This window comes from Syngnathoides biaculeatus, chromosome 14 (genome assembly GCF_019802595.1).
Source record: "Syngnathoides biaculeatus isolate LvHL_M chromosome 14, ASM1980259v1, whole genome shotgun sequence".
Lineage (NCBI taxonomy): Eukaryota > Metazoa > Chordata > Actinopteri > Syngnathiformes > Syngnathidae > Syngnathoides > Syngnathoides biaculeatus.
Genome location: NC_084653.1, coordinates 5,555,137 through 5,582,246, shown reverse-complemented (window position 1 = coordinate 5,582,246; position 27,110 = coordinate 5,555,137). Strand labels below are relative to the sequence as shown.

General features: G+C 39.9%; 1 protein-coding gene across 2 annotated transcripts in view; it reads right to left on the bottom strand.

Annotated features, from left to right (window-relative positions):
- Positions 1 to 27,110, bottom strand: part of kalrna (kalirin RhoGEF kinase a) — a 242,497-nt gene that overhangs the window by 46,811 nt on the left and 168,576 nt on the right. The window contains exons 38-43 of one of the 2 annotated variants that reach the window (XM_061842646.1): positions 23,189 to 23,267; positions 22,929 to 23,096; positions 5,847 to 6,053; positions 4,410 to 4,483; positions 3,258 to 3,404; positions 1,903 to 1,998 (exon numbers count right to left, since the gene is read on the bottom strand). In XM_061842646.1, coding sequence (XP_061698630.1) covers positions 1,903 to 1,998; positions 3,258 to 3,404; positions 4,410 to 4,483; positions 5,847 to 6,053; positions 22,929 to 23,096; positions 23,189 to 23,267 — 771 coding nt within the window. The remainder of the gene's footprint in view (positions 1 to 1,902; positions 1,999 to 3,257; positions 3,405 to 4,409; positions 4,484 to 5,846; positions 6,054 to 22,928; positions 23,097 to 23,188; positions 23,268 to 27,110) is intronic. The other variant, XM_061842645.1, reaches the window with a different exon arrangement.

Below are 27,110 nucleotides of genomic sequence, written 5' to 3'. Positions count from 1 at the left end.
TCGTTTTTTTGCTACAGCTGTTCAGTTAAAACCGATGATGAAAGTAAGCGTTTTTTTGCGATCCTAGTAGGCACACGTCCACTGTGAGAGAGATAATCTAAAAAGAAAAATCCCGAAATCACAATGTATGATTTATTTGTGGGTTACAGCTGCAAATAAGTATTTGAACACCTGTCTCTCAGCTAGAATTCTGACCCTCAAAGACCTGGTCGTCTGCCTTTAAAAATCCACCTCCATTCCATGTATTATCCTGAATAAGATGCACCATTGTGAGGTCGTTAGCTGCATAAAGACACCTGTCCACCACATTCAATCAGTAAGACTCAAACTTGTAACACGGCCAAGATCAAAAAGCTGTCCAAAGACACCAGAGACAAAATTGTACAACTCCAAACGGCTGGAAAGGGCGACTGAGAAATTGCCGGGCAGCTTGGTGAAAAAAGGTCCACTGTTGGAGCAATCGTTAGAAAATGGAAGAAGCTAAACATGACGGTCTATTTCAATCGGAGTGGAGCCTCATGCAAGATATCTCCTTGTGGGGTCTCAATGATCCCGAGAAAGGTGGGGAATCATCCCAGGACTACACTACAGGATTTGGTCAGTGTCCTGAAAAGAGCTGGCTCCACCGTTTCCAAGGTGACTGTTGGTAATACACTAAGACGTTATGGTTTGAAATCATGCATGCCATGGAAGGTTCCCCTGCTTAAACCAACTCATGTCAAGGCCTGTATTAAATCTGCCAATGACCATATGGATGATCCAGAGAAGTCATGGGAGAAGGTTTTGTGGTCAGATGAGACCAAAATGGAACTTTGAGGTCATAATTCCACTAACCGTATTTGGAGGAAGACAAATTATGAGTTCCATCCCAAGCACACCATACTTTCTGTGAAGCATGGGGGTGATAGCATCATGCTTTGGGGGTGTTTTTTGCACATGGGACAGTACGACTCCATTGTAGTAAGGAGAGGATGGCCATGCATTGTGAGATTTTGGGGAACAACCTCTTTCCCTCAGTCAGAGCATTGAAGATGGGTTGTGGCTGGGTCTTTCAACATGAAAATGACCCGAAGCACACAGCCAGGAAAACCAAGGGGTGGCTCCGTAAGAAGCATATCAAGGGTCTGGCGTGGCCTAGCCAGTCTCCAGACCTAAACCCAATAGAAAATCTTTGGAGGGAGCTGAAACTCCATGTTTCTCAGCAACAGCCCAGAAACCTGTCTGACCTAGAGAAGATCTGTGTGGAGGATTGAGCCAAAATCCCTCCTGCAGTGTGTATAAATCTGGTGAACAACTACAGGAAACGTTTAACCTCTGCAATTGCAAACAAAGACTACTGTACCAAATATTAAGATTGGTTTTCTCAGGTGTTCAAATACTTATTTGCAGCTGTATCACACAAATTGTAAAAAAAAAAATAAATCATATTTTGTAATTTCTAAATTTTTCTCTTTATATTATCTCTCTCACAATGGACATGTACCTACGATGAACATTTCAGACCCTTCCATGATTTCTATGTGGGAGAATTTGCAAGATAGCAGGGTGTTCAAATACTTATTTTTTTTCACTCTATTACCACATATTTATTGGAGGAGCTCTGTGCACCAAGTAGTTTTTCATGTTTCGAGGGGTCGAAAAATAATTACACCATTACAACATCACATTGCACATTAAACAGAAAAGTAAAAAAACAAAAAAAAAAACAAATCACAACCAGCTAGATGTGTGTGTGTGTGTGTGTGTGTGTGTGTGTGTGTGTGTGTGTGTGTGTGTGTGTGTGTGTGTGAGAGAGAGAGAGAGAGAGAGAGAAAGAGAGAGGCAGACGGACGGAGGACAGACAGACAAACAGACAGTTAGATAGCTAGATAGATAGATAGACGCATGCATTCACACACTCACCATCTTGGTTTTAACCAGTTTTTCAATGGCGCTAACCAGCTCTGCGGCGCAGGGCACCTCAGAGGACGACTGGAGAGACGTTAGCAAGGATGACGACTGAGAGAGGAAGATGACAAGACGAAAAATGACAAAAGCGTGTTAGGAAGGATGACAGGAGACAGTCGAGGTAGAAAGAAGTTTGAAAAGGAAAAGCTGATTGGCAAAGTGAAACCAGACTACCGAAGAAGAGGATGAGTACTCACAAAAAAACTGCCGTCAGAATAATTATACCCTCAGTTTCTGTACGTAAATGTAATTGTGTGACTGCTGAGAGACAACACTGTCAGTATGTTATTTACCAATGAAGGGAAAAGCAACATGTTCAATCTAAATAGTATGTACCGCTCATACCGAAACCGTTTCAATGAGCACTCAAAGAAAAATGTGCTGCTGAATTGGGGCGGTTGTCTACTTTGTTTTCCCAACCACCACTCCTATTAATTATAAATATCAAATTTATAAATAAAAATAACATTTAATAATTTATTGATCAGCAGTGAACTTATGACCCGAAAAGCTTGAAGATCATGGCACTTTCTAAGCTTTTAATTAAATTAGTCTGATGCATGGGGAAAATTCCATGAAATACTTTACATAACGTCCTGTAATTGGAGAAAATCTGCGATTGACTGAATACATTTTTTTATTACAGAGTTTTACTTCTCCCTCACACTTGAAACTTATTAAAACACAACAAAACTTAATAAAACATCTTTTGATGTATTGATTAGTGTCTCTTTTCACTCTTTGTCTCAGTTTTTTTTTTAAATAAGCAAATTGTGTTTGCTTTGTTGTCAATCTTGGTTTAAGTTTACCATAAAGTTGACACACAGTAAAGCAAAAGAGAATTAAACATTGTATATTAAAACACCAAAATGTTCAACCAAAACATAACATTCTGTCCAACAAAAGTAAGCTAGCATAATGGTAATAATAATACGAACGGAAATGGAAATTTGCAGAAGTGTTTTGGTAATTATTAATTTAAATAATAATAAAAAAAAACAAAACAACAACAACTACACTTAACACAAACAGCGACATAAGAGCATAACACAACTCTCACAACATATTTGTGCTGTGTAGGACCAATTATTAAACCTGGGGCTTGAGGACCTTTTCTGCTTTTTTTCTTGCTTCTTCATAATCCTGTCATAAAAGCTTACTGTACAGTAGAACTGATTAAAAATGGGCAGTTGAAAAATATGTAATCAACAGGGACATTAAATATCAATCAGAATATAGTTGGGAACACTATTTAATTTCAGCATTCACGTCATTTCAAACGGGAGTCCAGTTTATAGTTGATGAGTGACCTTCTCATCCTGCGCCGATGGGTCCTTGATGATCTCCATGGGTGGAGGCAGAGGTGTGTGTGCCTCTTCATCCTGCTCTTCCTCGCCGCCGCTCTGCATGCCTGATGGCGTCTTGGAGAGCAGGTTACTATCCTTGCCAAGGATGTGCTAAAGTGCGATAATAGGAGGCATGTATTTATTCTTCTTTTGTCAAATAACGACTAGGTGGACAAGAGTGCTACGAATGAATGGGTCATATGATTATTAACGATCATTCATTCGGCCAAAAGGCCAAACTCCGACTGCAATGGACAATCAAAACTGCCGAAAGGATTGTCGGCATCACCCTCCCCACCCTTGAGGACTTGCATGTCACTGGAACTAAGACCAGAGCGGGCAGGATCCTTTCGGCCCTCCATATCCTGGCCAACAACTCTTTCAGCTCCTTCCATTGGGTAGGCGCAATGCAAACTCAAACTACCAGGCATTCCAACAGTTTGTTCCCTCTTGCAATTAAATTCTTGAACTTAATTCCATTGCAACATGCTCCCAATTTTATGCCTCCAGTATGTGTTCACATCCTGCTGAGGAAATTAGCGTTATATACTGTATGATAGACTCATGCACAACTAGTCACTTTAAAATGCATACACTCCTTAAAGTCTTGAAACCCTTTAGACAAAGGTCAGTCCACTGGACTATCGCTCTAAAGGGGATTCTCACTGTTTTAAACAGAAGAAGATAGAAGATTCTGCATCCTTTGCACAACTCTGAGTTAAACAATTGACTTCAAAGTCTGTCTACTGTTTTTCATACTCAACATATATGTCGTACTAGGTGGCTCCAACTACAGGAGGCAAATTCCTTGTGTGTTGTTTACATACTTGGCTAATAAAGCTGATTCTTATTTTGATGGATAAAACGCATTAGTTATAAGTCAAAATGAACCAGGATACTCTCTTACTGGTTCAATAGATAGTTTTCAAACAGTCAAAATGGACGTTTTATATGTTTGACTATTATTATGGAATAATATGAGGAGTAACAAATCAAACTGATTTCTTGTTCGTTCGTTTACGTACTCATGAAGAGCGAGTGCGGGTATAGACCCTGATTCTAACCGTTTATGCACAATATTCTAGTAGTACAGGAGATCAATTCATAACCACTAACCTCATCGATGATGTCATCCTGCGGGTTAAGGTCAGGCTGTCCCTTCCGGCTTTCATCTCTTCCTCCCACGGGACCTGTCAATCCATCATTAAATACATGAACTCATGAGTCAGCATTTATTGAATTTAAAGGCATTGTTTCATGACGGAAGCCCATTTGTGCCCCACATTGAAGAAAATGTGGTCAGGAGATAACATTGGTACCTTTGTGTGGATCTTGTCTTGTCTTTATTTGCAAAGAGTACAAGTTAATAACCATCCAAATCATCTGAGCTGGGCCATAGCAGTCATGTAGTGCAGCAAAGACTTTGTGATAGTCAGCTGATGTGAATGGACTCCGCATGTGACAGCAGCATGACAAAGAACTTTGATGTCCTAATTGCTTTTAGAGTACAGGAGTGTGTCCCCGAAGGATTGAGGGCTAGCTTGCTGGAATAGGGAGGGCAAAGTCGACCAAGCCATGTTCCATCTGCTTCACGCTTCTCAGGTTGGGGGTTTAAATCCAGGCTCCGCGCTTCCTGCATGGAGTTAGCATGTACTTTCCATATTTTAATACGTTTAAAGATTTTGAAAAAAAACTGCACTGATATGCTGCGGCTTGCAGAGGGCAGCGATGATTTGAAATTACAGCCGGGCAACTGGCATTACGATGGGAAGGGCTGATTAGAGATATGACAGAAAAAGAATATTGAAAAATTGGACTATAAACAGTTTACACTCGAAAGATGTTCAAGAGCTTCTTTACTAACTGACACTTGAACGCCTAAAGTCCACAATCAAGAAGGCGAGACAAGTAAGGCAGTGAAAGTTCTGCGCATGAAAAGGCCATCGAAATGAGACAAAATTGTTGTAAATATTTCCTAATAATATTGAAACGTAATACATTATTTTGATGTTAAAAAGCCATTGATCAGTGTTATGTTCAGAAGTTGTCACTAAAGCAAAAAATATAATATATTTGTGTCCAAGTCATTGTTATGCTCGATGTAACTCTTCACAAGGAAAGTTTTCATCAGTGTGAAACAAGCCTATATTTGGCTGATTTAGAATTATTGTTATTTATATCTTATTAAGAGACCATGGTCCTCAGTCGGAAAAGGGTGTCGTGCCCTCTCCGGGATGAGATCCTGCCCCAAGTGCAGGAGTTCAAGTATCAGGAGGTCTTGTTCACGAGTGAGGGAAGAATGGAGCGGGAGATCGACAAACGGAGCGGTCCAGCGTCTGCAGTGATCTGGACTTTGTATCGGTCCATTGTGATGAAGAGGGAGCTAAGTCGAAAGGCCAATTCATGTGAGTGTGTTGTCTGTTTACACGTGCATATGCTGTACCATCACTAGTCATACACATTCTGATTCACGGCAACCTCTGTGACGTAGAATATGTATCCAAATTTGGCTACATGGGATTAAAATACAAATGGGAATGGTGCCATTCTTACCAGTCTTCTTCTGTTTGTTATTGGGGGGTTTCTTAACCGAGCTGCCATGACTGAGGCGTCTGACAGGATTGGTCAGCCATTTCCGGAGCGTGTTTCCAGAGCGTTTGGGTCCTGGCGAGTTGGAGTGCAGTGAGCTGAGGGACGGCTGCGGCTGGAGGTTCGCCACCGACTCTGTCTTCCCATCGGAGCTGCTGACAGGATAATTTTCTGAGGAGGAAACACAAACCAACCAGTGAACATTTAAAAGGTGCATTTCCACCTAAAGTTCAAGGAAACTTTAGTTCCTGGTACTTGTCGTAGGACTTGAAATGCTCCAACAAAATAAGATTCCAATGGTTTGCTGAACCAAATGTAATAACCTTGTCGCCCTACTAGTCTTGTTATTTAAAGGATTAAAATTCAAAATTTGGAGGGACACGCGTTTCATTGGTTGGCAAGCTTGTGAACATTTACTTGCTATCAATGGAAGAGTGTTTTTTTTGTTTTCATGAATGTATTAAGCAGTAATGAGCTTCTTTCAAAATGTGACTTTTAGAGGACATTTTAAACAAGATTTTCAGTCCCAGAAATCAAAAACAGTTGTAGGCGATTTGTTACTGTTTTGACTTGCGCAATGTGGCCACATGATTTGCACATGCATCAACACAAAATGACAAGATGACCTCCAAACTTACTCATTATTGCGTAGTTTCAGGTTTAAACACCAGTTGTCAATCGTCTGACTATAGAGGATACGGAGGACAATGTAGAATAAAAAAAAATGTTTTTGCTCTGCAGTCAATGTGAGTATGTGTTGTGTGTGTGGTCATGTGTCAGCAGTGCGGTGGATCAGCTGCGCTCACACACAGCTGGGAGCGTAGGGCTGTTGCCCTGATTACAGTGCAAGTGTGTCTTGGACAGGAAATGACAGTTCAAAGTTCAGCGGGATCTCCTGAAGTGCTTTTTTGCAGAACAATGATGTATACCCCCCACAAGACCCCCATACTCAGCCTCATGTTTTCACTGCTATCTACAGTATGTTCTTCCTCCCTTTCTAGGTTTTCTGTCTGATTTGGAAAATCCACAAACTGTTGACATTGGAATTATACAGGTGAATAAAGCAGTAAATACTGGATTAAGTTTGACAAATTAATGTACAATAATGTCATGTACAATGTCCCTGTGGTTTCAAAAGTTCCTTAAAGACTGCATGTCTTAAGCTGAGAAGGGAAAAAAAAATCATGCAGACAAGTAATATCCTTAATCCTGAGTGTATTTTTTCTTTTCCTTTGTTTTTTAGCAACATTTGTGAACATGGAATGGACGATTTTAAAAAGCATTTCAATATTTTTATGGGCGGCACAGAGGCGCAACTGGCTAGAGCATTGGCCTCAGAGATCTGAGGACCGGGATTCAAATCTGGGCCCAGCCAGTGTGGAGTTTGCATGTTCTTCATGTACCTCTGTGAGTTTTCTCCGGCCACTCTGGTTTCCTCCCACATCCCCAAAGCATGCATTCATTGTACACTCTAAATTACACCTTAGATGTGATTGTAGTGTGACGGTTGACTGTCTCGATGTGCCCTGAGATTGGCTGGCAACCAGTTTAGGGTGTATCCTGCCTTCCTGGGATAGACTCCAGCACTCCACCAACCCTTTTGAGGGTAAGTGCCACAGAAAATGGGTGGATGGATGTCTTTTTTTTTTTTCAATTTCCCAAAACGTGCTTCATCAAATGCAAGAAGAAAAAAAAATGCAGCCCTATGGGGGCACAAACCAGTGCAATCTGTAGGCCGGTCCCAAGCCCGGATAAATGCAGAGGGTTGCGTCAGGAAGGGCATCCGGCGTAAAAACTGTGCCAAACAAATATGAGCGTTCATCTTAAGAATCCCATACCGGATCGGTCGTGGCCCGGGTTAACAACGCCCGCCCCCGGCACTGCTAACCTGCAGGGTCGAAGACAAAGAAGAGGAGGAAACCGGATCCATCGTCAGAAGAAAAAGAGGAATGCACAGAGCCTACAACTGAGTGTAGGGACTTTGAATGTTGGGACTATGACAGGAAAAGCTCAGGAGTTGGTTGACATGATGATTAGGAGAAAGGTTGATATTCTGTGCATCCAAGAGAGCAGGTGGAAAGGTAGTAAGGCTAGAAGTTTAGGAGCAGGGTTTAAATTATTCTACCACGGAGTAGATGGGAAGAGAAATGGAGTAGGGGTTATTTTAAAGGAAGAGCTGGCTAAGAATGTCTTGGAGGTGAAAAGAGTATCAGATCGAGTGATGAGACTAAAATTTGAAATTGAGGGTGTTATGTATAATGTGGTTAGCGGCTATGCACCACAGGTAGGATGTGACCTAGAGTTGAAAGAGAAATTCTGGAAGGAACTAGATGAAGTAGTTCTGAGCATCCCAGACAGCGAGAGAGTTGTGATTGGTGCAGATTGTAATGGACATATTGGTAAAGGAAACAGTGGGCAATAAAGAAGTGATGGGTAAGTAGGGCTTCCAGGAAAGGAACTTTGAGGGACAGATGGTGGACTTTGCAAAAAGGATGGAGCTGGCTGTAGTGAACACTTATTTCCAGAAGAGGGAGGAACATATAGTGACCTACAAGAGCGCAGGTATAAGCACGCAGGTGGGTTATATTTTGTGCAGGCGATGTAATCCGAAGGAGGTTACTGACGGTAAAGTAGTGGTAGGGGAGAGTGTAGCTCGACAGCATAGGATGGTAGTGTGTAGGATGACTCTGGTGGTGGGTAGGAAGATTAAGAAGACAAAGGTAGAGCAGAGAACGATGTGGTGGAAGCTGAGAAAGGAAGAATGTTGTGCGGCCTTTTGGAAAGAGGTGAGACAGGCTCTCGATGGACAGCAGAAGCTCCCGGAAGACTGGACAACGACAGCCAAGGTAATCAGAGAGACAGGCAGGAGAGTACGTGGTGTGTCTTTTGGTAGGAAAGGGGAGAAGGAGACTTGGTGGTGGAACCCCAAAATACAGGGAGTCATACAAGGAAAGAGATTAGCGAAGAAGAAGTGGGATACGGAGAGGACTGAGGAGAGGCGAAAGGAGTACATCGAGATGTGACGTAGGGCAAAAGTAGAGGTGGCAAAGGCTAAACAAGAGGCATATGAAGACATGTACACCAGGTTGGACACGAAAGAAGGAGAAAAGGATCTCTACAGGTTGGCCAGACAGAGAGATAGAGATGGGAAGGACGTGCAGCAGGTAAGGGTGATTAAGGATAGAGATGGAAATGTGTTGACTGGTGCCGGTAGTGTGCTAAATAGATGGAAAGAATACTTTGAGAAGTTGATGAATGAAGAAAATGAGAGAGAAGGAAGAGTTGAAGAGACAAGTGTGAAGGACCAGGAAGTGCCAATGATTACTTAGGGGAAAGTCAGAAAAGCACAACAAAGGATGAAAAATGGAAAGGCAGTTGGTCCTGATGACATACCGGTAGAGGTATGGAAGCAATTTGGAGAGATGGCTGTGGAGCTTTTGACCAACTTATTCAACAGAATACTAGTGGGCGAAAAGATGCCTGAAGAATGTAGGAAAAGTGTTCTAGTTCCCATTTTTAAGAACAAAGGGGATGTTCAGAGCTGTGGGAATTATAGAGGAATAAAGTTGATGACCCACACAATGAAGTTATGGGAAAGAGTAGTGGAGGCTCGACTCAGGACAGAAGTAAGTATCTGCGAGCAACAGTATGGTTTCATGCCTAGAAAGAGTACCACAGATGGATTATTTGCCTTGAGGATGCTAGTGGAAAAGTACACAAAAGGTCAGAAGGAGCTACATTGTGTCTTTGTGGAACTAGAGAAAGCCTATGACAGAGTACCAAGAGAGGAACTGTGGTACTGCATGCGTAAGTCTGGTGTGGCAGAGAAGTATGTTAAAATAGTACAGGACACGTATGATGGTTAGGTGTGGCTTAGATGTGACAGAGGAATTTAAGGTCGAGGTGGGACTGCATCAGGGATCAGCTCTGAGCCCCTTCCTGTTTGCAGTGGTAATGGATAGGCTGACAGATGAGGTTAGACTGGAATCCCCTTGGACCATGATGTTTGCAGATGATATTGTGATATGCAGTGAAAGCAGGGAGTATGCAGAGGAACAATTGAAGAGTTTGTTTTCAAAACGAGAAATAGGCATTTTTTTCAGATTTACGAAACTCGCGCCAAAATTATACAGCTCCGAATGTTTCGTTTTGAAAACAAACTCTTCAATTAGAAAGATGGAGACATGCACTGGAAAGGAGAGGAATGAAGATTGGCCGAAGTAAAACAGAATATATGTGCGTGAATGAGAAAAATGGAGGGGGAAGAGTGAGGCTACAGGGAGAAGAGATAGTGAGGGGGGAGGACTTCAAATATTTAGGGTCAACAATCCAGAGCAATGGTGAGTGTGGTCAGGAAGTGAAGAAACGGGTCCAAGCAGGTTGGAAAAGCTGGCGAAAGGTGTCTGGTGTGTTATGTGACAGAAGAGTCTCTGCTAGGATGAATGGCAAAGTTTACAAAACTGTGGTGAGGCCGGCCATGATGTACGGATTAGAGACGGTGGCACTGAAGAAACAACAGGAAGCAGAACTGGAGGTGGCAGAAATGAAGATGTTGAGGTTCTCGCTCGGAGTGAGCAGGTTGGATAGGATTAGAAATGAGCTCATTAGAGGGACAGCCAAAGTTGGATGTTTTGCTGCCAAGGTTCGAGAGAGCAGACTTCGATGGTTTGGCCATGTTCAGAGGCGAGAGAGTGAGTATATTGGTGGTAGGGTGCTGAGGATGGAGCTGCCAGGCAAAAGAGCGAGAGGAAGGCCAAAAAAGAAGGTTTATGGATGTGGTGAGGGAAGACATGAGGGCAGTTGGGGTTAGAGAGGAAGATGCAGGAGATAGGCTAAGATGGCAAAAGATGACCCCTAACGGGACAAGCCGAAAGGAAAAGAAGTAGGAGATCAGATGCAAGAAAAAACCTGTCACCCCAAGGAGCGATCCCCACCCCACCTTTTTCATGGCTCCTTTTAATTTTAAAAGGAGTCTTCTTCCAACAGAAAAAGCCACTGTTTGCAATTTGTAATTTTTTTTTACCCCCCTTTATTATATCCTCCATCCATTTTTTCTTTACTCCATTTACACTGCTTATCCTCACTAAGGTCACAGTACTGTATGCTGGAGCTCATCCCCGCTAACTGGAGATAGGAAATGCTGTACACCCTAAACTGGTTGCCAGTACCTATAAACAAACAACAATTTACATTCATATTTATAACTGCAATTTAGTCTTAAACTAACCTACCATGGACATTTTTGGGAAACTGAATACCCAGAGAAAACCCACACAGGCATGGGGAGAACAGGAAAACTCCGCAGAAGCAGAGATGAATTTGAACCCAGGTACTCAGAACTGTGAGAATATCCTAACCACATTATTTTTCAGTTTGAGGTAGCCATTCATATTTTTTTCCGCCAACTGGAAGTTCACCACTTATCATAATTTGTACCATTTAAAGATATCGGTTTGAAGTACTAGACTCACCATTTAAAAACAAACTGCCCTAAAACTTCTGACTGGTCAAAAGGCAAAGTCTTCAAAGTTTAAATTCAAACTGGAGAAAAGCGATGAAGCCAAGTCCCACACAATTCTGAGAGCTTCCACAATAGAGGATGGAAGAACTTTCAGAATAATATTCAATTTCCATTTCAGCAATAATGCCAAGTGTGTGCTGCTGTTATATCTGCCCAAGATGGATAATTTTATGAGTCAAAAGTTTAGAAGACATTTATGTTTACAGATTCATTCAAATGAATAATAATAAAATAAATGGCGACAATATAACAGTCAGAATTTTAAGGGGGTCTGAAAATTCTCTCTCCCTCTCTCTCTGTCTCCCTCCTTTACTTTTCAATTCAAATTCAGCCACGGGAAGAAAATCTGCCATGCCTACATTTTTTATGTGTGCGTGTGTGTGTTTGCGTGCATGTGTGTCACCTTGGAGTCAGTTGTGACTACCCAACATGTGTTTTGGTTTCCCAAAAACAATGTGCATCATTTTCCTGTAAGGCCTCAGTGACAGTGCGTGATTATAAGATGCAACAAATAGTGAGCTAGTGGAACAAGTGTTGTGTGGTGGAAAAACTCTTTTTGAAACTGTTGCAAACAGTCATTTGGGTACATCCATACATACTGTATATAACTTACCTACCTATCAACACAGACATAGGCAGGCAAATGTGCAGCTAGAGTATACATACAGTATGTAATTACATTACACACAGATTCGTTAAAAAGTCATTGCTCATTAATTACTGGTAGTTTCTGTGATTGAATTAAGCAACTAAAGACTTTCTAATATCGCAGTAAATTCCATTTTTGCTTCTATGGTACCCGCCTGTGGTGGTGTCACAAAAAGGTTCCTTTTCTCTACTGTTTTTACTGGCATGGTGGAACAACTGGTTAGAGCGTTGGCCTCACAGTTCTGAGGGCCGGGGTTCAATTCCTGGCCCCACCTGTGTGGAGTACATGTTCTCCTTGTGCCTGTGTGGGTTTTCTGTTTCCTCCCACATCCCGAAAACATGTGCTTATTGGAGACTCTAAATTGCGTCTATTATCTGTCTCCATGTGCCCTGCGACTGGCTGGCAACCAATTCAGGGTGTACCCCACCTCCTGCTTGATGACAGCTGGGGTGGGCTCCAGCACTCACGGAACCTTCGTGAGGATAAGTAGGTCAGAAAATTGATGGATTGTTTTTATTTTTGACAAGCTCACTGTGTGTTGATGTGTTGATACTCTGTCTTCTGTATCATTATAACAATAATAATAATAATATTAATATTAATAATTACCTGTCCCTAGACTGGCTCTTTGCTCTACAACTTTTTAGAGTGCTGTTGTGCAAATGCAGTGCCGTGTGACTTGTGCATATTCAGCAAAAGCCATGTTAGCTCTTCAATGTCCTTTACAGCAACATGCTTGTCAACACAAAACACACACATGCACATACGCACACACATCTGAGCTGACTAATAACATTCCCCAAGAATGGAAGCACAAACCACCTCCAAGCCCCAATAACAAAACAAAGTTGTATACCTTCAGAAATGCATGAAAATAGTGGTTTAGGAAAATTACACACTCACCTGGAGCTGGGCAGAAATATTCTATAATAATTTGGTTTGCGTGTAGCAGTTAACGAATAGTCGAATGAGTGATAGCATCTACTGTATGAACTGAGGGAACTTTGACTATTCGCCTTTTTTTTTTATCTGAAGTGATAAAAGGGGGCAGTTTGTTCAACTTTTGCTGAATTGGGGACGAGACACTCTCAGAAAAGATGGTAATACAAATTATATATACAGTATATATATAAAATTCCACAAAGTGAGGAAAGATCTTCCCTGAAAAAGGATTTAGTGGAAATGAGTATTTTCTGGCTAATCCTGTTTACAATAAAACATAAAATAAAAGAGTCATAGTTGAACCCTTTTGGGCAAATGACATTATTAAAGACAGACACATGCAAAGTGGTGCTGAATGAAAATTTTTTTTGCCATCGTCACGTTTATCACCACATGACCAAACTGAGAGCGTGAAGCCTAAGGAACATATTCTGCTGCTGAAATCAGGTGAGCTCACACAACGGTACCACTGTTGCGATCTCTGCATTGGCTGCCACTCACTCACCTGGAACAGAACAGCCCTCTTTGTCTTGTCAGCCCGCTTTCTATCATCGCACCACTACCCCTCCAGACACAGCCTGGTTCATTCTGTAATTAAACCAAACACACCTCTCCCCCCCAACACCACATCTGTGAAGAGCGCCATTGATGATCAGCAGCAAACTGAACAACTTGCTTTGCTTTTAAAACCTTTAAAGGTTGTGCACTTCACTGAACTACTAAATCAGTTCAATCTGTCAAATAAATCATGTTTTAAATTGGCATGGTTATTATTTCGTTTTTTTAAATCTAATCATATTTTCTATAATGGGGGTGCCACTGAATTAGGCAGAGAAAGGATTAAGTTACATGGACAACTTCATTAAGGGCTGGTCTATACATAAGTTTTTTAAAAAATCTTAAATTAGTATTTGTGACAAACCCCACACGTAAGGATAAAAAAAACAGGTATTTTGGTCGTATTGTGTTGTGTGCTCTGATAATCTTGGCACAGGACCCCAGGCCTAAATCTCAAACAAGCCCCAAATCATTTTGTTCATTTAAAGTACTATACTACTAAGTATTTAATGTATATGAGGCCTGAGAGTCAAGCCAAAACATTTCAAAGACAAAACATACTGTAAAATTGAATTATGTTTTTTTAAATGTTAAATATTCACACAAACATCTGTGTGGAGTGACCATACGTTTGAGGCTTCTAGAATAATTTTCTGTAAAGGAAGGCATGTTCATTATTAATTTCATTATAATTATATGTTATATTGTTTGTAGTTATCCTTGTTAAACATTCAACGCAGACTTGAGGTGAAATCATGCTTCCTTGCATGCTTCCGGATGAGTATGACCATTACTGTCATCTTAACACACGAGTTCATCCGTGTATTTCGAGAATGCTGTGGGGTGGGGAGGCCAATGACAAGATAATAACTTGACTTTTCTTTTCTAGTCAAACCAGCAATGGAATCTTTGTATTGTGTGGTACACTGTGTGCATCTTCGAGATGGACACCAATGTCTCAATTACTTTTTCTTTCTTTTTTTGGTTCCTAATAAAATATAAACGTTAAAATTAAATGCAACATTAAAAGAGGAACATCTTATTATGTCACCTAAATAAAGTGTGGATTTATGGTGGCATGTTACATGTCAAGACTTTGTAAATTAAGATGAGGCATTGCATATCTTATTCTGACCTCTTCAGTAATTCCGTGGGGTGTACAAAAAAAATACGAAAATCCTCCTGATTCAGTATGTTGCAATATGACAGATTTTGACATGTCATCATTTTGGGATTCTAACAAACAAGGGAGGGCATACTTTGTGGGATTAAATGACTCATAAAGATCATGTACATGAAATGACAAGTCTATTATTGCTGATTTGCGCAGAGCTAACAGAATTTTCGAAAATGTGAATGAGAGTAATTTTTTTTTCCCACTTTGACTGCTCACTTTTGTGAGCGCAAATACACATATAGGTTATTGTCTGAAATCTCAGGTGAGATGTTTTATGGGACTGGGATTGTTCCCATTCGATGCCGATGACCGCCCGCCACATAGGCACAAACTTGTCTTCGGTTGACAGTATGCAACCAGTACAACCAGTTTGGCCACAACTAGTAGCAATCCTACAGTCACAATGTAGAGCAACCATGGGACAAAGTTCGCTGAGGCTGTGCACAAAGTTAACGTTTAGCTTCCATGCTGACCGACGTGATAAACATTGTGCATGTGCTTGTCTTTGTGGACAGACCAATCAATGAATCCAAACTAATTTGATAGAAAGTCCATTCGAAATGATAAAAAGAAATGTCACAAAAATGTTGGTTATGATTGATGGCAATTTTGGTCCCTTAAGTGTTTTCTCCATAGTTAGCACATGAAAAGGCGCCCCCAAAAGGTAAAATGGAGAGTGTGGTGTACAATACTGCAATAATCACAGCACACGAATAAACCAAGGTGATTTTATAATGTGTGTTTCTTTGGTAATTTCTAACCTTGTTGCATCAAATGTTACATTGTTTTTTGCCCGTTTCAGCTAAACCCTTTTGGGGTCGGCACAGCAAATCATCCTCTCTTCCTGCCTTCAGCATCTTTTGCTGTAGCTCCAGTGATCAAAAATTATGTCCTAAAAATATTTGGTTTTGCTCTTTTCCTCATAGCTGGCAGCTCTATTTTCAGTACCCTTCTTCTGAAGCCACTCTGTCTTTTTTCCTCTCCATAGCTCCAGTCTATGATGTCCCTCTGATAAGCTAATTTCTGATCACGTCCATCCCTGTTAGTCCTAAAGAGAAACTTGGCATTTTCAGTTCTGCCATTTGCAGATCTGTTCCCTGTCTTCTACCCGTAATTTTCAAAACACAAATATGGCTTGTCTTATCGAAAAACTATAAATCGTTCTTTTTACTTTAGCAGGTGATTTTCTGTCACAGATTGACCCTGCCACTTTCCTCCACCCTCCCCATCCTGCCTGCTCTATTTATTTCTCTTTATTCATTGGGATCATTTGCACTTGTTAGACTTCCACTGGAATGTGCCGGGATACCTTAAAGAAAAAATAAATAAAAACTAGAGGTCCAATATCTTAATTGCTTTGAGAGCTGGCTGAATTCCATAAAAATGAATGAGACGTAACAATAAAAAAACACACTTTCAGTTCAGTGGAATGTCTTGAGCTGGTCCAACTCTGAACAATTGCACTCATTTTTTAAGTTCCAAAAAAATAATTCAGGCTGTAAAACCTACACACGTAGGAACACGACTAGACACATGCCGAGCATTTAACTTGTATGGTCCAGTCAAACTTTCCTTTTAATAAAAGGTGCGGCATCAAAGGGCCGGTCAGACAAAGATAGAAAGACAAGAACGCACACGTTCACGTTCACATGTGCACATGGAATATAAAAACGTGAATCCCTAAATGTTGCTTTAGTGGAGCACTCAAATGACCAGACAAATAAAAGTTGAGATGTCAAAGTTCAAAAGACAACCCAAAAACACACACCTGGTTTTCCACTCCCATGTCACAAATTCCACAAAGTTGTCTCAGTTGTTATCGCAATTTTGGTTTCACCTCATTTACACATGTGTAAACCGACAAAGACAGTTTGTCTCACCTGTGCAGCAGCAGCAGCAGCGGTCCAAGATCCATCTACACCAATTCCAGCCACGCTTCATTCTCATACACACACACACACACACACACAAATGGGGCTACATTTACACCTATCTCAACTTTTGACTGAGTGTGCACTGAGATTGATAAAGGGGGAGGAGCAGGAGGAAGAGGAAGAGGAGAGGAAAGAGGAGGAGTTGTAATGTAGTCTCCCTCTCTCAATCTGCACACATCTACAGTATAATAGTTTCAGTTTCAGCTACCTTTCATCTGGACTTAAAGAGGCTCAAATGGCCTTCACAATGCAATAGACATCATATGTTTTAAAATTCAGATGCTGCGAGATGCTATCAGTCCTGCCTGACCATGGAAACTTTGAATAAAGTGATTACAGCAATGTACAAACTGTATGTTCCAGACACCCCGTGATGAGTGAAAAGCCACAAAAAAGAAATAGAACGAAAAAATAGAAATATAGTAATCCCTCATTTATCATGGGACTAAACATTCAAGATCACTCCGGCAGAAGATGAAATCTGCAACGTTCCGACCAAGTATTTATGGTATGTACAGTGTCCCCTTGGTACAACGCAGTTCACTTTAGATGGCCACCTGTTACACCATTTTATTTTGTTTTTGTTTTCACATGTATTTTTTACCCACAGTATAGTAGGCTTTTTTTTAGTGTTTGAGTGAGAAAAGTGAACGAACTAAAATCCCAATTGGCCACACAGCAGTCACTTTTCACAGAATATAGTTCAACAACGAAAGCCGCCACCAAAGCATCGTTTCTGGGTTTGCCCCATCATCATTAATAACAAGAAATCCTTCCAAGACGGAGAGATGGTAAAAGAGGCATAGCTGACTCCTTGTTCCGATCTTTTAAAAATAAGGCGGAAATATTATCTTCAATAAAATCTCTGGAGCTGTAAAGGCACTGTGGAGCCATGGCTGATGTGTGGAAGGACATCGGAGATTGTGAGTGTTTCTCACTGCAGTTGGATGAATCCACTGATGTGAGTGACCCGCCCATGTGTGCATTTTCATTCGTATGGTGTTTAGTCATCAACGTGAACTCAGATAGTTACAAAATATGTTTAAACTTAATTATGTTGTGCTCATGCGGTTATGCAAGGCACACAAATATTCGTTTACACATAAAGAATCCTCAATATACTTTAAAATAAATATGTTGTGCATTTGTAACTTGGTCATTCTATTTCATCATTGGTCATTAAAAAAAAAAGTCGTCACCCCCACCCCCGTCAATCGCAAGAGGCTGAATGCTTGAGAAGTAGATCTTGGGGTAAAAAAGTCTGGGCACCCCTGCTGGAGACCATTGTCAACCGCCCTATGGACTAGTCTGCTGGCCCCAATGTGTTTAGGTGTACCCCATGTTGTGCCGTGGCGTGGTCCTGGTACTTAGGGTTGGCGATCGTGGAAAAAAAAAAAAAAGAGGGTGCGTACAGGCGCTCAGTCATTAGAAGAAGAAAAAAAACCTTCCACAATGGTGAAAGCACACATGGTTCTCAAACATAACCAAACCACGGAGGTCCTTAGTGCCGCAAAGCATGCAGGGACAATGTAAATAATGTTTAAAGTGCACGTTTTGTGTCAATTATTTCTTCAGTCTTTGTTTGATTTGTTTAACTATTTGCTAGCTATGCTCTTCTGTTTGCTGTGGTGTGATAATTTCAGTTTCGATTTGACACCATGGGTGTGGACAACATCGTCAATAATGACTTGCCTACACCGTCAGTGTGTGGGATAATGTCAACTTCTTGTACCTACAAATGTCAAATTGAAAACTTTTCTCAGTGCCTTTTGGGCACCATCATAATGGTAACTTACATACACACTGAAACACAAGCTAGCATGCATGCTAAAAATCTAACTGGTGCGTTCAGGTGAACTTCATTGAACTAGTTACAGAACGACAAAAACAGATATTGGTACTCAGTGTTCATAAAAGGCTCGCCACATTATCAGGCAGCAGTCTATTTAGGAGAAAATTTAAGACTTCTAAGTCTACTTAATGGTCGTAAAAATAGGGTAAAACAAAAAAGAGCTTTGAGATCAACGTCAGTGAACACTGTATTTCATATGCATCCATTACCTGTATAATTCATTCTAATTAGCAGCGGTAACAATGTATATTTAATGAAGGCACGCAGTTGAGTGACTGTACTGTACCAAAAAGATTCAGCGATGAATTGAACCTGCAACAAGAGAATTGGGCGATATTGTACTTGATTTAAATGCACCCTCGGAATGTCTTTAGAAAATTTACGGTGATTATTTCTTTAAGGTCTTCAAACACACTTAAGACAACAAGAATAGAGTCACAAAACCCCACCAAAAATAAAGAAATAAAAACTCAAAACAATGGGACCATGGGAAAAAAAGAAAACATTATATTGAATACTTTATTATTTTTATGATTATGGAAATAAATAAAGAAATAATAAATCCCAATAAATGTACATGTAAGTATGGTTCGAACCCCATTCAGAAATAGTTGGAATAGAAAGAATTCTAAATACCAATAGTTGAAACCTTACATTTAACTCAATTTTATACTTTACTGCTCATTGTCTGACATTAAAATCAAATTAAACGTATCCTGTTAGGATTACCAAAATAACTTATATTTGCTAAAGGTCTGAATAAGGATTCTTTTATAGACATTTTTTTCATTACTGGTGACCCTAATGACAAAGTAGAGAAAATGTATGGATATACAATAAACCTCTTGTGAAGAAAAAAACAACTAAAAAGTAAATTTTTATAAGTATAAACATATTTAAAGTGTGTAGGAGTGGTAAAACAATGTATAAAACTTGTTTTACTGATACTTTTTGGCTTTTCCTGTTTTAATAACCTTCTGAGATTTGCTGTCATTATTATTTTATGATGGTCTAGCTTTTAGTTTACCGCCCTCAAACCAGTGAATCCTGCAACTACTTAAAGGGGAAATCCCCATTCCACTAGTTGACATAATACTGCCTCCACAAAGGGTTTCTCTAGCCATGACTCGGCAGCTGAGCAAAGATTCCCAGCCACGACCACAGTCCAGCTGGCTGCCAGACTACACTCCCTAAAACACTGGAATGTCAAGGGCAAAATACAAGCAGCACTGCATTTAGTTTAGGTGGATGCACAGATTACCCGTACACAAAAGTGCTAGCTTCTGACTCTGTGAAATTCAGCACATGATTTGAAAAGTGTAATTCCGTGGCTTCATGATAAAGTAGTCACTCCACAAGGGGAAATATGTGTCACTAAATCTAAAAATCTCCATGCCTCAAAGTTGCTGGATTCACAGTCATCACACATGTATAGTGTGCACAACACACACACAGCTTCTTTGTCATTGGCAGACTCCTCAGGGTTATTTACAGTTTGAAATTGTTCATTTCGAAAGAGAAGTTGATTAGTCACTGAGTCAGTACAATTTGAGATGTTCCCATAGTGAGGGGAAAGTGTTTCAAATTTACTGTCCTAGAAAAGGACACCCTCATTTTTGTCGGTATGGCATGAGAGCGAGTGAAAAAGAAGTCTCTCACAGGGTAAAAATCCTACAAGAATTCTTCTTCTTTTTTTCCTTTCGGCTTGTCCCGATTAGGGGTCTCTACAGCGTGTCATCTTTTTCCTATCTTGTGCATCTTCCTCTCTAACACCCACAGTCATCATGTCCTCCCTCACAACCATAGCCTCATCAACCTTTTCTTTGGTCTTCCTCTTGCTCTTTTGCCTGGCAGCTCCATCCTCAGCACCCTTCTTTCATTTATATTTAATTTAGTAAACAAAGCAACAAGAAGGTTTCCCCACATTTATATTTATTTGCGGCAGGCCATGGCAATTAAATTTTGGCTTTTACTTAGCAGAAATGTGCCACGATGTGCTCTTTTTATGTTTCTGCTCATAAGCCATATCATTTATTATCTTTTGGATATGATAAAGATAATTCCATCATCGCAAATGACTTGAGTATCAAAAATATCAATATTTAACTTTAAGAATTGATCTTCTGGCAAGCAACATTGACATTTGCGACAGTATCAAAACTTCCCATCGCCAGGGATCCTCCTCCAGCAGGTGGAATGGCGTACCATCATCGCATGCTCGGTGCTGTTTTTGTTTGACTTATGTACTTTTGCTTTGAAACGCAACTCTATGTTCGGAAAAGCCTATGTGCAGTCTTCATGACATTTTGAATTTCAGGTTACACTGCTATAACAGGAACCGTACCAAAGCTGCAGCGCTGAGGATAGAAAGTCCCCTGCCCTCACATGCAACTCAACTTCACTGACTCCTTTGTCCAAAATTATACAGTTTTAAAGTTAAGCTAAATTAATTTTCTATATCTATGCAAATGTTAAGTCTCATATCCACCAACACTAAAAAACAGTCACAGCATCCCATTTCACTGTATACTTCCACGGGACTCATAAAAACGGTGATTCCTCATTAAAATAATTCTGAAAAAGCTCGAACAAAAGTATTTTTCAATGTTTAGTATTAAATGTTTTGAAACCAACTACATTGTCACCCAAGATCAAATTTGTAAGAATACAAATATTGTGTATGCCCTGTGACCAAGATGCTTACCTATTGGAGAGTCAGTCTGCAAGACAATTAGTCTTCCCAGACTTGTGATGATCTACAATTTTGTTTCTAGCTGGTCTCCTTTGAGAGCTTTCTGTTCTTACTAGGTGGATTAATGCAGATAACAAATGAAAGACAAATGAGATGAGATGAGCAGAAGAAGTTATTGTTCTGTGAGAGCCAGAAATCTTGCTGGTTTGTAGCTGACCAGATACTTAATTTTCACCATAATTTGTTAACAAATTATGTAAAAATCAGATTATGTGATTTTCTTTTTTATTTTTATCTCATTTTGTCTTTCATAGGTGAAGAATACCAATGAAGAAAATTCCAGGCCTCTCTCATCTCTTTCAGTAGGATAACCCCCACAATTAATGGCTGACCAAATACTTTTTTAACCCACAGTACGAATAAAAATAAATAAATACAGGGAATACATGTAAACACATGCATGTATTTTGTTATGCTTTGCTTTTATTTGAACATGAATATCTTTCCAATGTCTTACAATTATATGAAATGAGGGACCCATTTAGTCAGCCACTGCTTGTTGCGGACAAGCCAGATACCCACCACCGCCACCCACAACCACAAATACAGATCCAGTCCTGTGATATTCCACACTGAACAAAATGTTCTCAGTGTGTAAAGGTGGCATCTCTATTTCTTAGGCAGGAACGCATGACAGACAGAAAAATGTTGTAATGTCTCATATGGAACAACAGGAGTCAGTAAAGGTAAAGGTACCTGAATGTCACCTGTAGTCATGAAAAAAAGCAAGGCACGCCTGTGCTTGCACATGTGCAAAATTCCTTTTTTTTTTCCTCAGAAGTTATACTTTACTTACTTACTAAAAAAGAAGTATTCTTACAAGAGCAGTATTTTTAGGACAATATTAATAATACAAGAATAAAGACAAATATTGTTAAAATGGTGGAATATCACGCGAATAATGTAAACATCTTAAAAATTAGTAATCTGTTAACTGTAAGGTTTTTGTTAGATTTGGACTACATGAGAAAAATAGCATAATATACAGATCAAATTACGATTTTAGTTTGAAAAGTACAATTTTATTTGGAAAGACCATTTTTTTGTCATAAGAATTTGTAATTGAAACATTTTCTTTGCAGTCTGGCCTAATACACCTTAATCATGTCATACACTAGAATATATTTATTACACATATTCTGTTAATATACTCATAATAAAATATTATAACATGATATATTGACACATGTTAAGCACATGCAAACTATGTATCAACTTGCAGTTGACACATGCCTGGAGTTTGTTTGCTCGAGGTGTGAAAATGTGTTCACATGAATATTAATGGGGCAGAATCATGTTGAACAAACCCAAGTAGTCAAATAACACTTGTCAAGGACAAGAGGTTTTATTACTTTTATGTAATGCCGTGCCTAACTTCGCATTATTCTTGACAATGAAAAATGTTACAAAATAAGATGAGCATATGCGACATCGCACAATCGCCACACACAATTGTCATAAAAGTATTACAAACATTTTTACGTTTAGATAAATTCCATTAATGGTTTCCTATAGTGGAAAGAATGTTGCTAACTAGACATTTGACTGCATTAAAATGCTACAAAATATATAAAATTCATATTTATCACCTTTGACTCATTCTGTAAATGAATATGAAGTCACGTGATCGCTGAAGTGCTTGCTGTACTTATTTTGCCTACCTTTCCCTGAGTTGAAGAAGCAGTCCATTTCCACACTGGAGCGCGAGTGGGACACACACAATGCAGAACTGGGGACAAGACCCTCCTGTGGCGGGCTGTGGTCGGTGGTCCGGACCAGACACCAGCCGGGTCGCTCGCTGGGCCTCTCCAGCAGCTCTACCGTCTGTCCTGGAGCGACAGAGAGGGACATAAATAGTCGTGAGAAAATGTTCACTAGAGAAAACACAGGCACAATTTGGAGAGGACGTGGCCACGCTTACCAGTCCCGACGGATATCTCACTGCTACATCCTGCCGTGAAGTCCTGCAGGACAACTGTCAGCTCGCAACCACCAGAGAGCTGCAGATATAACAGAACAATGAAGAAAGATGAACCGGGCACTGGTTGTGTCGTAATTCACAAAGCAGACAGAAAGACAAATCAGCCTGCTATTGACTGCCAAGTACAGTCAGCTTTTCCCCAACAACGACCTGAAATGCAAAAATGCCATTGGTATTGTAATGATTTACAGTGCTAAGTGAGGGCCTGAATCAATGTCAATGCCCCGTTCACAACCTCACTGGGATTGACTAGTGATCTAGTGAAGGGTGTCAAATGGAATCGAATATGTCACTGATAATGCTGTGAACCAAATGACTTGGTGAGAAGTTGATTCTCACATTACACTCCATTCATGCGTAAGTGCCCAGTGACTGACTGCCTGGCATCCAGTACCATTTACACTTGACTTTGAAAATGGTCATTGATTGTTTAAATAGTTGACTGAAGAGGTGAATCACTTACCACATTCATCAACACCTCTTTTCATAATCAAAATATCATTGATATATTTTAAGATTGTCCAATCCCTCAGATAGTGGGCCTAACAAATGAAAATATTCTCAGGTTTCTGTGGTCCTCCATGAAAGCAAACTTATTCTATTCATGTTTAATCGACATAAAACATTTGTAAAATGTTACGGACCAAACCAATAACGGAATCATAATAATTTATGTTTGTGCATTTCCTTTACTGTCATGTTGAACTAATCTTTTTAATATATATATTTTTTTATAAAAAATACAAATTTATTATTCCAATAATCATTATTTGCAAACAGCCCCAGCTGACTTAACCATGCCATTGTTTCCATTTCAATGCCCCCCCACCCAAAAAACCCCTATAATTAGTCCACCCTTCACCCATAGTCAGTAGAAATATAAAACGTTATCTGAAGGGAAGTGGTCCACACCTCCATCTTGGCATGTACTTGATTGCCACTCAAAGGGCCACTTACAATCACCCTGTGGTTGACTGGCGACCAATCCGTGTTTAAATAAAATAAACCAGATGGACATACTGTATTGTGAATTTTTGGGCCTTGGCAAAGGTCAACAATCTAATGAGTGACATTCTAGTTATGTTGTTAACTTGGTCACCATCAAACCACTCCTGTGAGTGGATACATTTGTTGGTCACGTTCTGTGAAAGAAAGAAAAACATACAAAGCTCACTAAAATAATTTGAAACTGACCACCAGCGTGGTAGTGTGGGTACCTAACAATTTCGTCCACTTGTGAATGAGGGATTTTCACCACTGTTGCAATCAACTATATCTGGAATGTCATGTGACCAAACCTGGCTTTGCTGTACGCTGTACTAGCAAGCATGACTTCTACCATTTGATGACATGATTATTTGAAGGTTAACTTTCTGAAATTGGGTTTTCTTTATTGCCGATGTCTTTGGAGAAAGGGTTAATCCATCCATACATCCATCCATCCATCCAATTTCCAAGCTCCTTATACTCAAAAGGGTTGGGTTAGGGTTCAGGGAGGAGGGAAGGTACACCCTGAACTGGCCCATGTAATCTTTGGTTACTCTGTGGTGGCATCTTGTGATTGAAAAAGAAAAATAAAGTTCCTATGGGTGCTTTGTCATGGTCCCCTTTACCATTCATCTGAGCCTGTTTTGCCAAATAGGAAAGTAGGTTGCACATATACTGGAGTGAGACTTGTGGCATATGAATGGCTGAAATGGTGCTATATTTCAATGTTACAGTTTTACTTGATGTTTTGGCATGCATTTCTGACACAAATTTGATGACCAAGGCGTAGGGGAAAATATGCTGTTGCTACCAATGTTCATGTGGACTTGTGTCACCTTAATGCCTGAAGTCATGATTAGCATCTATGATTACACAGGAAATGAGTCCGCCGTGTTCAAGCAACACAGCCAAACAAATGTGCTCCTTGAAAATATGAAAAGAGAAAACTTTGCAAGGTCTGTGGTTGTGCTTGCAAAGTCACATATGGTGCACACAGACTTACAGAACTGGGCATTTGTATGACTACAAACACAGTGAACAAAATGCAAAGCTATGATGATTACTTCTTAGTGTCTGAAAACAGTAAGGATTCTAATCATTTGCTTCTCCTTTCAAAATGTAAGAGTGAGGGTGTATATACGTGCACTTATTAATGTGTGTAAGTAGGCACTCTTTGCCGGGCTTAAGGTCTCATAGCAACAGGCAGGTATTCTTCAGCTGCAGGTTACTTGAGACCTGACAACAAGACTAAGCAAGTGTCTTGACTTATCCTGGCGAGCTGGAGCAACTGCTACATGTTCTTATGTGTTAAAAACTAAAACCTAATTGACAAACACCTTGTAAATTGGGTTTTAGTTTTTAATTTTCTCATTTATAAAAGATAATCTTATGTAACTTCGTCTGAGAGGCAGGGCACACCCTGGACTCGTCGGCAGTCTATCACAGTGTAATATAAACAAAAAACACTTGCATCTTTGGCCGATTTATGAGTCTTCAATTAACCCAAGAGGAGGGGTTTTGAAATGTGGGAGGAAGCGGGGGTAGCCAGAGCAAAACCCACGCAACCATGGATAGGTCAAACTAATCATTACAATCTTGTGCTGCCCAGGATACCAATTTACGGAGTAAATTAGAAAAAGAAACATTGCACATTGCTGAGGGTCAGGAAAAGTTCTACATCAATCACTCACATTTGAAAAATTTATGGGTGTGGTCAGCCATGCTCGCAGATAAAATTGTGGGTGAGATTAGGGATGAAATCTCAAGACCTTAAAATAACGAGGAGTAATATAACATAACTGTAAATTTAAAATGAATTAAACAAATACAGAACTAAAACAGAAAATGCAAATTTCAAACTCAGAAATTATATTTTCCAATTTCAACTGATATTAGTGGAACATGATATAAAACGGTATATAAAATTTTTCATCAATCAAAATTCTTGATCTGACAAACTTTATCTGAAGAAAAGTTAAATGCACTGGCCTGTCAAGGAATAAACACAAACGGTCTATACCCGCAATGTTTTGAAAATGCTTGACATAATCGGCATTAGTGGCAAGAAGCTAGCGATACATTGTAACAAACATTCCTGTCGGCAATCGTGATGTATTGTTATAATCTAGCATAATTTATGGCGGTATCTAATGTCAATCCATTGATGAAAGCGAGCAGTAGATGATCGATATCTTCCTAAAAGATGTAGAGGGTAAAGGTTTTCAACTTCAAGATAACACGTACCATGGTGAAAATGACCATTAGAACTTAGATGAAGTCAAAGTAAATCACAATCTTATTTACTGATTATAGTTAGTGGGGCAGGAGGGTGGGGGGATGCATGTGTGCATCACCGCAACTACTGTAAATAGGAGGCCAGCTTGCTAGAACACGCGTTTATGTGTGTGCGCACGACATATAGGCCACACCTGAATCAAGCGACAAGGTGGATGATAGTCAAACGTCTTTTTTTTTGGGGACGCAATCACACAATCGACCAAAACTGCCTCGTGATCGGCGCATTGAGCACCCCTGGTGTAATTGAATTTCCTTGGACATGGCTCATTATGTTGATGACTATCAACGTAAATGCGCTAGCAGTATGTAAATAAGCTCTGAACATTAGCATTTGGCATCACTTCCTGACATGCTCAGTATGGTTAACTTGCATTTCCTGTTTCCGGGTGTTTAGGATCAGGCTTGTTTAGATAACAATGTTTATGAAATAAACATGTAAATTAATCTCAAGACTACACAAAATAAGCAACGTCTTTCAATATCTATTTTTTCTACTCATAACAAATTTTATGCATGTGATTTTTTTGTGCTTGACTGTGCAGATTTCCAGGCATACCAGCTGCTACATGCATTTTCT